Raw genomic sequence first — 11,326 nt, 5'->3', positions numbered from 1 at the left:
AGAAGTGAGGGCAGATATGCTGAGGAGACGGGATTGGGTGCACAGAGAAGGGGAAAAGGTGGAATCCGTGAAGGAGGGAGAAATGAAGGATGTTCCAGTATTTAGGGCATCACTCGAGCATTTGGGATTAGAACTGGATGACATTTTTCATTTGAACAGTTTATTCACCAAAAAAAAATACAGTTTTTGTTGACTGAAACTATTTGACATGAAGAAAAGGAGTACCCGTGGCACCTTAGAGACTAACAAATTTATTAGAGCATAAGCTTTCGTGAGCTACAGCTCACTTCCGATGAAGTGAGCTGTAGCTCACGAAAGCTTATGCTCTAATAAATTTGTTAGTCTCTAAGGTGCCACGGGTACTCCTTTTCTTTTTGCGAATACAGACTAACACGGCTGCTACTCTGAAACCTATTTGACATGAGTTTGCCTAATACTTTCAGCCCAAAACTTTTGTTTTTTTGGGGGGGGGCGTCTAGAGTCACAAAGAGACTTGGGTCTTGTTCACAAAATGGCTGGAGGAGGAAAAAGCAGCCGAGGTCTGTGTTTTAGCCCAGTGGTTACAATACCCACTGTTATCAATTTGAAGAAATATGGACCCTGTTTCTTGATACTTTTGAATAAAGAATGCTGAAATTATGCCTGACTTCCATTCCGCCAGGTTCAAGTCCCTGCACTAGAGGAGGGATTTAATGCAAGCCTCCTCCCCCTCACAATAGTGTTCAATTGTGGATCTCTTCCAACCTTTCTGTTGAAGAAGTTCCACTTTGTATAAAAGAAAAGGAGTACTTGTGGCACCTTAGCGACTAACAAATTTATTTGAGCATAAGCTTTTGTGAGCTACAGCTCACTTCATCGTATAAAATACCTCAATAGTCGTTGGCCCAGGGAGCAAGCATGAGAATGACTCTTCAGCCCAGTGGTTGGAGCATGGAGTTGGGAGATAGAGGAACTTGGTTCAAGTCCCTGCTCTACTGAACATTCTTCAACAGAAGAATCTGAGAGACTCCCCACCTAGAGCAGCTTGTACCTCTGGTCAGGACACTCATCAGGGGGGTTCTAGGTTGGGACTTGTACCCAGGTTTCCCACGTCTCAGGCTAGTTCCATAATCACTGGGTCAAAGCTCATATAGGCAAGCAGTGCCCCATTTTCCACTGCCCATTTAATGAATGACACCTTAGAAGCCTTGTGAATCTACCCCTTTAAAAATGCCTGGAAGCTAAAAGTTTCAGGTTGAATCACATGGTATTTTCGATCCAAAGTGGATTTTCTGTTGCATTTTGGCTTGTTGAAAATTCCAATAAAGTTCAGATTCAGTTCAACCTGCAGCAATTTTCTTTTACGATTTTTTGGAACTGCCACCAAACCAAAAAATCAGCTGTTTGCTCAGTTCTGCTTGGGATACCCATGTTCCAGTCCCTGCTCAACCAGAGATTGCCTGTTTGACCATGGATATTTCTGTGCCTCGGTTCCCCAGCTGTACAATGGAGAAAACAGGCATTCCATACCTCACGGGAGTGTTGTGAGGATCAATACATAATAGACTGTGGGTCATCCAGATACTACGGCAAGGGGGAAGGAGAGGCAGGGCTGTCTCATGTATGAGAATTGGAACACACCCGGAGGAGATGAGATTACCCACATGACAGAGCTAGTGTCTGATAAAAAAAGCTTGGATACTCACCTGATAGCGGAAGCCCAAGGTCAAATTCCTGCTTCACATCAGGTGGGTGAGATTGAACCTGAGTCTCCAACACCCTGGGTGAATAACCCTCCCTGCCCCGACACACACACACCTTGGGGTTCAGAGCTGAAAATCCCAAGCAGAGATAAGTGCCTAACGAGGTGAGTTTGAAGCAACACCCCTTTCCTTGGCCTTTCCTTTTGGCTAGTTTAGGCAGCTCCTCGCTCAGCATTCTGGTTTCTGTGGACCCAGTTCTTAGCCACCTAACTCTCCCCATGCATCATATAGGGAGCCTGGGTGCCGAACTCAGAGCTGAGGTTCCCATCGGCTAGCAAGCACTAGAAGATAGTCATTGCAATACCTATGTTCCTTTTATGGATCTCGCCCTAAGTTATTTTATTTTATATTCCAACTTTTAGTGTACACAATTCACCAGGTTATCATCTACCCAAATTCAGCAAGTAAAAGACAGGTCAGTTTTATTCTGACTATAATGATCCCGGTCCTGACTCCTCTTACATTTTAAAATCTTTGCACATCTGCAAATGTTACAAGTGCCCGACACCAAAGACTGAGCGAGAAGTAAGGGCTACACAGCACCTGAATATCAAACAGAAAAGCAGCTGCCTTCATCACCATTTTGTCAAAAAAAACCCAAACCCATGAGATTACTGAATTCTCATACAATCTAGACCAGGGTTTCTCAATCCATGGGTTGGGACCCAAAATTGTGTCGCCAGAATGTTTCATGGCAGCTCCTGTCCCTTGGGGCTGGTTGGGCTCCTCTCCCAGCTCCAGGAGCTGCAAGCTCTTGGGCAGAGGTGGTGCTAGCCCATTGGGGGCCCTAAGCAGGAATATTTTTGGGGACTCCCCACACACACTACACATACTAATAATTAATAGGGGGCCCCTTGAGCTGCTCGGGGCCCTAAGCAATTGCTTAGTCTGCTTATGCCTAGTGTTAGCTCTGCTCTAGGGTCCCAGTCATCATGATGGCAGGAGTCTGGGTAGGCCAAATCTCAGTGAGTGGCACTGCAACCCCATGAGACAGGTCAGACCTCCATTCACACAAATTTGGTCCAGTCAGGAGGGTGGCGTCAAACCTGAGCAGCGCTGCAACCCTGGAGGTTGCAACACCCAGAGCCAAGAGCCAAGCCCAGCCAGCCCCACAGCAGAGGAGCTGCAGAAGCCGCCACTGTGGGGTGAGTACCGGGCAGGACCCAACATTCCCGGGGAGGGGTCAGGACCCGACCAAAACCACCCCAAGGCCTCCACCCCCACATTATTTACTGGGTCTCAACAGGCCATAAACACAAATGGGTCCTAAGTTCAAAAAGGTTGAGAACCACTAATTTAGACACTTATTGGCAATTTTTCTCAGGGCTTTCTTGACCTCTCTGTTTCTCAGGCTGTATATGAAGGGATTGGCCATAGGAGTCAGAATTGTGTAGCAGACAGAGAACACTTTGTTCAGGTCTCTCAGTGTGTTGGTTTTTGGTAGCAGATACACAATGATTAGAGTCCCATAGAAGACTGTCACTACAATGAGGTGAGAGGAGCAGGTAGAAAATGCCATTTGCCTCCCGATGGTGGAAGGGATTCTCAGGATGGTGGAGATGATACAAACGTAGGATGCCATGGTTAATGCAAATGGGGGCAGAGTGAGTAAAGTAGCCAGGATGGTAATGACAAGCTCTAGCTGGTAGGTGTCTCTGCAGCTGAGAGTTATTATTTTTGTAGATTCACAGAAGAAATGATCAATTTTATTGGGTCCACAGAAAGATAATTGTGACATGAAGGACATTGGTGTGGTGCCAGCCAGAAGCCCACTTATCCAAGACCCAGCTGCTAGCTGGAGGCATAAGCTGCCATTCATAAGGGCTGCATAATGCAGTGGTTTGCATATTGCTAAATACCGATCATAAGACATTGCAGCTAAGAGAGAACATTCTGTAGCCCCAAAGAAACTAACAAAATAAAATTGTGTCATACAGCCACTGACAGAAATGGTTCTGTCCCCAGTCAGGAGACTGGCCAGCATCCTGGGCAGGATGGTCGAGGTGTAGCAGGTCTCCAAGCAGGACAAGTTCCCCAGGAAGAAGTACATGGGGGTGTGAAGATGCTGATCAGCCACAACTAGCACAACAATGAAGATGTTCCCAGCCATGGTCACTATGCAGATCACTAGAAATAGCAGGAAGAGAAGGCTCTGCAGCTCAGGGAGATTCCCGAATCCCAGGAGGATGAATCTTGTGATGGATGTTTGATTTCCCCCTTCTGTGTCTGCCATGGATTGAATCTGGGGGAGATAAAACAAACTCTCCAGTATAATGAGAATACAGCATTTGTTAAACTTTAATAACTATGAATTTAAAAGCATTTATATTCAAATGCCCCATCTCCTTCCGGCCACCAACCCAGATACTGGCTCAAGAACACAAACTGGGGCGGTGGCATTCATCCAGTGGAGGTTGATGCTGAACTGCCAGGCTGCAGAATCATTCTAAGGCTACGTCTACACTGGAATTACACCACTATAGCTGCGCTGCTGTCACGTAGACACTTACTACAGCAACGGAAGGGGGTCTTCTGTTGCTGTAGTAAAATCCACCTCTCCAAGAGGCGGTAGCCAGGTTGACTGCAGATCTCTTCTGGTGACCTAGCAGTGTCCACAGCGAGGTTTAGGCTGGATTAGCTACATCAGACAGGGCATGAAATTTTTCACAGCCCTGAGCAATGTCGTTAAACTGACCTAACTTGTAGTATAAATCAGCCCTTACTCTCCTTCTCCGGCCACATTATTATTCATTGTAATTATGAAAGACTATGAATGGTCATTTGGGTCAGGGACAGCATGTGAAAATGACTGTATAGTCCAGAAATTAGGGTTGTCACCTAGGATGTGGGTGAGAATCAAGTCCCTGCCCCAATGACAACTTAATTATTTAGAGGAATAGCTCCAGAAGGAGAGACTGAGAACACCCCTTAGCTCAAGACCTAGGGCATTTGCCTGCAATGTTAGAGATCCCTATTCAAATCTCTTCTTGTGTGGCCATGGTGGGAATGGAACCTGAGTCTCCCATGCCCCTGCTGAGCGCCTTAGCACTAGACTAAAGCTTATAAGGGAGCAACTTCACCCTTCTCCTCCAGCTGTTTTGTGAATCCTTTTCTTTGCTCTTGTCAAAATTCCTGAAACTCAAAACAAGTTTTTGGGGGGGACAAAATTAAGTGTTTCCTTTTGCTTCAACATCACAGAAACATTTCCAGTCAAAGTTTTCCTTTTCAGTAACGTGAGAACATTTTGATTTGTTTCAGCTTAATTTTTTTTTTCAATTCACCATGTCATTTTTGGTTTTACCAGAACCAATATTAATATATATTATTTTTTTTAAATTGCCTGTGAACCAAAAAACCCATGATTTGCTTAGCTCTATCAATGACATTGGAAAGTGCGTGAGCAAAACTGACACAGCAATGTGCTGCTAAGGCAGGATCTATACACAAAACTGAGTTAACGCATCTGAATAAGAACAGATTTAGCATTGCTCCCCAGAAACTGCTCCAAGGAGCCATCACTCATGGCTTATAATGGGTATGCCAGCTCCCCAGGAGGAGTCTGGCAAATGGAGGTGTGCAGACTGGATTTCCTTCAAAAGTTTCCCTCTTCCCCAGCAGAACCCAATGCTTCATGAAGGTGGTTTTGCCAGTCCAAAACCTCACCTCCGAAGTATTTTTATGCAGGCATTTGTTTGATTTCATTTGTGCTGTACTATGCGAATCAGTTTTTATGTTGCTATGTGATAATCACTAACTTTTGGATTTCTTTGCCAATTGATTCATTGATTCAAAATGCTTAGTGACATTCTGAAAACTGAACAATAAAATCTCCATTAATATCCACATGAGCAAAGTTGTTCATTTAGAAGGGATATAAACTCACATGATTCTGAAAATGTGCCAGCTGTCATGTCTAAGGGTTTTGTTTTTTCACATTTCCTTTTTATCGTTTTTCCTTTTCCCACGTTGAACTTCTGCAACTTTGAAAAAGTTAGAGAGGGAAGAGGAAAAAACAAAATCTGTTACTTTACCACTTTTGCAATTTTTCAAACTTTGAGGAAGTTTTGGAAAGTCACTGAGTGGCAAAATGGAAAAGGAATAAAAAGTGGAAAAATGTGTTTGTGTGTGTGGCGGAGGGAAATGACACTATTTATTTTATTACACCCAGTGGTTTAAAACCCATCATCAAAAGTTTGAAAAAATGCAATCTACTTGGATTAATGGAAATAACTTTCAAATGTCAACATTTCTCACATATGCAGTGTTGTACCATCTTGGTCTCCATGGTACATAGAGAGACAAGGTGGGTGAGGTGATATCTTTGACTGGACTAACCTGTTGGTGAAAGAAATTAGATTTCAAGCTTACCCAGAGCTCTTCTTCCAGTCTGGAAAATGTGCTTAGAGGAATGTCTACACTGCAATTAACCCCATGAGGTAGGGGATCCCAAATGCCTACACTGCAATTTGACAGCTCGATAGCCAAGCCCAGTGAGCCTAAGTCACTGGACACAGGCTGGCTGCAGGTGTTTAACTGTAATGTGACATAACCAAAGTGTCACAGCTAAATACAAGGTGGAACAGATTGTTTAGCATAAGTAATTAACACATTTCAAGGGATCATTCAATGTAAAAAGAACAAGGAGTACTTGTGGCACCTTAGAGACGAACAAATTTATTTGGACATAAGCCTTCTTGGGCTAAAACCCATTTCATCAAATGCATGCAGTGGAAAATACAGTAGGAAGATATAGATATAGATATAGATATAGATTTAGATTAGATATATACAGAGAACATGAAAAAAATGGGGGTTGCCATACCAACTCTAACGAGACCAATCAATTAAGGTGGGCTATTATCAGCAGGAGACAAAAAACGTTTGTAGTCATAATCAGGATGGCCCATTTCAAACAGTTGACAAGAAGGGTGACCTTTTGAGAGTGCTGTGCAGGTTTCCTTTGAGTACGAAGACTGATAGGTCAGCTATAGAGCGATTGCTTTGTGAAAAGTGCTCACTCACAGTGGACATGGTGATTTTTGTCTTTTATCACTTTTTTTCCTGTGAGTTCATCCAAGAGCGTAGTGATGGTCCCGTTTCACCCACACAGTTGTTGCTGGTCATTCAGTGCACTGGATGAGGTACACTACATGTTGGGATAGGCATGTGTAGGACCCTTGGATCTTGAAAGGTATGTGGCTGGGGGTGTTGGTCATCATAGCTGTGGAGACATGTCTGTGGGTCTTGCATCTGTTCTGGCAGAGTCTTGTCTGGTGCTGCTTTCATTGGTGTGTCCCAGTCTGCAGGGAGCTCACCCACTCTTCTGGCCCAGGGACCCTGTCTCCAGCCCAGGGACCATGTGTGAAGCAGGTGGAGCAAGTTGCCCCTGTCCCCTTGCTCTTTCCTACCTGGCCTCTTCTGGAGGCTTTTTCCCAGACTCACATTCTGGGCCTCCCCCTCGGAAAGTCTGACTTCCAGGGCAGTTCCTTGCCAGACTTCTTCCGTGGCTGAAGAAGTCTCCTCTCTGCAGTGCCTCAGTCTCTAGCAGCCAGCCCACCCTTCTGCTCTGCATCCCTTTTATCTCTACAGCCCTTGTGAGCTACCAATCAGCCCCATCTGAGCAGGCAGGCTCTGTTTCCCTATTAACCCTTTAATGGCTGAGACAGCAGAGGGTCCATACACCCCCTGACAGACAGGTTCTGTCTCAGTGCATGGCAGCAGCATGAGGGATAACCTTTACCTGAGACCACAGGATATTCAGCCTCCAGTTGATGAGCTTGGATCTCTCAGGGTTGGTGATCAGGAGACAGGTTCTTCTCTCACTTCCCTCCAGAAATAGGGTTCTCTCCCTCCGAAGAGACAAGCAGGTGCTGAGATCTCCCTTGGAGCATGTTCTTCTCTCTCTATTGACAGAGTGCATTCACCTCCTCATATTTGTATCCTCTGCGCTAAAAGGTCGTGTCTCCCCTGATGCTACTTCTGAAGGACATTTCCATCAGCTGAGACTGGGAAGCTGCCGCTGGATTTGCAACATAGACAGCACAAATGGCAGTCCTGATGAAGTCAGCCTGCTTAGCCCGAATTAGCCTCAGACTCTCTGTGGGATGATTATGCTGCTGGATTTAGCTAGGGCCTAACTCCCATTGAAAGTCAGTGAACGCTAAGCATTATCTCCCTCAGGATCTTTTGAAAATTCCAGACTCGGTGGTGTGTGGGTTAAGCACAGGAAAGGACAAATGGAAATCTATTGTTACATTTTTTCCCAACGTAATTTAGAGGGAGAGGAGTATGCATGTAGGTAGATAGATTAGATTCCAGTATATTTGCAGATTGTTTGAACCGAAGTTTTTGTAAAGTTTTACAGAGTGTCAGAGGTATGCAGAGAATTCCCCACTGTTCATAGCTAAAGTGAGGTTCAACCTCAGACCTGTCCATAGTCACCTAGCAGAGGAAGCCATGGCTGGGCCATGGCTGCAGTGAGATCTTTCCAGACACTTCCCATGAACGAAGAAGCAGTGTTTTGTTTAGGTGCCTGAGCAAAGCCGAGGATGGGTTAAAGAGTCTCTCTCTCTGATGATTTCTTGGGGAATAGAGAGACAAGGAGGCCAGTGACTTCCGAATGGCCAACTCTTTAAATTTGATCATGAGTTTTGTGATATTCATGTTGAATTTATATTCCCAGCTACTGCAGGCAGAAGATTAGATAAGAATCTCAACTTTAAAAAGCCAGCAAGCTTCTAGTTCTCAGGATTGTGGAGAAAAGCTTGAAAACATGGCAGAAGTGCACACACACACACATCCCCCCAAGGCTCAAAATTGAGAAGGTCAATAAAACAAACCCAACATTTTTTTAAAAAAAATTCTCACAACTTTAAGCCAATTTCATGATTCTTGGGTGCCTAGCTCATGCCTGGTGAATATTTGGGGTGAGCAATACCCAGCAGTCCAGAGCTCTCAGATGAAGATGGGAGAATGGCACAGGAGGACGATGCCCTGAGAGCAGGGCTGTGGAAGAAGCCCAGTGAGGGTAGGCGGAGAGGGACTGACTGATCCCAGTCTTCCAGCCCAAACAGTAATCATAGCCTGGCTTAGATGGGAATCCTGCCTCCCAGCACAGCCCAGTTACTGATGGGAAATTTGACCAGTATAAATACCCTGCTATAGTTATACTGGTAGAACTCTCATTGTGGACACTTATTCTAGAGTAAGGAGACCGTTTTCCAGGTAGCTTATATTGCTTTGAAAGTGACATAGTCTAACTGGGAAAAGGTCACTCTTAGCCGGATGAGTGTCCCTGAGGGGACTTATGCTGGCATAACTAGAGCGGTATAATTAGATCTGTATAATGATGATGGTAACATAGAGAAGCCCTAAAGCATCCCCTTGACTAGGGAAAGGGCTGAGTTTCGGTCAGGCTCAGCTTAACCCAATCACTTTCCCCGACTCCACCACCACTGCTGAGTGAGACCTGAGCAGGCAGAGCAGGGCACTCATCAGTCATTGATCGCCAGTCCTCGGGTCAGGTTGAACATGTTTTGTCTGACCCAAAATGCACTTTTTCAATTAGTTGAAAATTCCAGAAATGTTCAGATTCAGTTTGACCCAGATCGATTTCCCTCCCCTGATTTTCTGAACTGCCACCAAACCAAAAATATCAGGTATTTGCTCTCCCCAGCTTGGGATCCCTGTGCTCAGTCCCTGCTCCACCAGAGATTCCCTGTCTGACCAAGGAGATTTGAGCCCCAGTTCCCCAGCTGTACAATGGAGATAACAGCCATTCCCTACCTCCTGAGGGTGGTGGAAGAACAAATACATTAAAGACTGTGGGTCACCCAGATATTACAGCGACAGGGGGCAGATAAGTACCTTAGGTGGGGGATTTAGGCAGATAAGAGGCAGGGGACTTGAGAACCTGAACACTACCAGAGGTTCTAAAACTGCCCATGGGGCACCCCTGGTGTCTGACAGTGGAATTACACCTCTAAATGGGCTATGATGGGAACTGATCTCAAGGTGGAAACAGCAGAAATATGAGTGAGGGAATGTGGCAGTGGTAGAGATGGAGATACACGCTCAATGAGGGGCTGTCTAACAATGACTAATGAGAACCCTGCCCTGCCTGGTCAGGTCTCACTCAGAGATGATAATGGAGTTTGGGGAAAGTGATTACTCTTAGCTAACCCTGATCTAAGCTCAGCCTTCTTCCTAGTTAAAGTGATGCTTTAGGGCTTGTCCATAGGGCTTTGGGTGGGAGGGATAGCTTAGTGGTTTGAGCATTGGTCTGCTAAATGCAGGGTTGTCAGTTCAATCCTTGAAGTGGACATTTAGGGATCTGGGCCAAACTTGGGGATTGATCCTGCTTTGAGCAGGGGGTTAGACTCAATGACCTCCTGAGGTCTCTTCCAACCCTCATATTCTATGATTCATAGGGAGAATGTTACCAGCATAATTATACAGGTATAACTCACACTGGTATAGCTATAACAGTAAACTCCCCATCCAGACCCTCTTATCCTAGCTAAGAGTGACTCCCTCCAGTTTAGATTGTTACTTTCAAAGAAATATAAACTAATCGGAAAATGGCATTCTTAGTCTAGAATAAGTATTCCCATGGAAAGTTTTACTAGTACACCTACAGCAGCATATTTATGCTGGTCAAATTTCCCACCAGTAACTGGTCTGGGCTGCACTGGGAGTGAATGCACTGGGAGACAGGATTCCTGCCTAAGTCAGGTTGTGATTACTGTTTGGGCTGGAAGACTGGGATCGGTGTCTCTCTCCATCTGCCCTCACTGGACCTCTTCCACTGCCCTGCTCTCATGGCACTGTCGTCCTGTGCCCTTGCTCTGTGTTAACTGCGGAGTCCTTGCTGTGTTTTGCCAACCCTGAATGTTCACCAGTCATGAGTCAAACTCCCCAAAATCATAAAATTGGCCTAGAAATCCTAAGACTAAAAAAAATAAAATTGGGGGGATTGAGCCTTTAAACGTGCATTTGTGTCATTCTCAAGCTTTTCTCCACAACCACGAGAGCTAGGATCTTAAAATCAATCAATCAATGAAAAAAAGCTGAGATTCTCCTCTGATTTCCTGTCTGCAGTGGCTGGGAATAGAAATATAACATCAAATATCACAAAACTCACAATAAAATTGCAAGCATTGGCAACAACATGACCACTGACTTTCCTTGTCTCTTGATTCCCCAGGAAATCAGCAGAGACTCTACCAGCCTTGCTCTCCATGGCTCACGCTTCTGAACAAGATGCTACTCCTCAAGTCATTGCAAATTGACCAGAATGCACCCACTGCAGCCAGGACCCAGCCCAGCTTCTTCTGCCCCATAACCATGGAGAGGTCTGTGGTTCAACCTCACTTTAGCAATATACATTGGAGAAAGTGCTGTGTATATCTGCAGCTAAATATAAGGTGGAACAGATCGTTCAGCATAAGGAGTTAACATGTTTCCAGGGACCCTTCAAGGTGAAGTGGCCAGTTAACACCTCTGCAGTCATAGGATAAAAGGGGGTTAGTGGGTTACAGATTGTTGTAATGAGCATAAACCCAGTGTCTCTGTTCAGTCCATGA

The 11,326-nt window shown here is 45.1% G+C and overlaps 1 protein-coding gene across 1 annotated transcript; it reads right to left on the bottom strand.

Annotated features, from left to right (window-relative positions):
• Nucleotides 1-3,029: 3,029 nt before the first annotated feature.
• LOC119842511 (olfactory receptor 10A7-like) lies at nucleotides 3,030-3,981 on the bottom strand. The gene has a single exon (XM_038370774.2). It carries the CDS (start codon nucleotides 3,973-3,975, stop codon nucleotides 3,034-3,036), a length of 942 nt encoding a protein of 313 aa, XP_038226702.1. The 5' UTR covers nucleotides 3,976-3,981; the 3' UTR covers nucleotides 3,030-3,033.
• Nucleotides 3,982-11,326: the final 7,345 nt, after the last annotated feature.

This window comes from Dermochelys coriacea, chromosome 14 (assembly GCF_009764565.3).
Source record: "Dermochelys coriacea isolate rDerCor1 chromosome 14, rDerCor1.pri.v4, whole genome shotgun sequence".
In the NCBI taxonomy this organism is placed as follows: domain Eukaryota; kingdom Metazoa; phylum Chordata; order Testudines; family Dermochelyidae; genus Dermochelys; species Dermochelys coriacea.
This window is presented reverse-complemented; position numbering and strand designations above follow the sequence as displayed.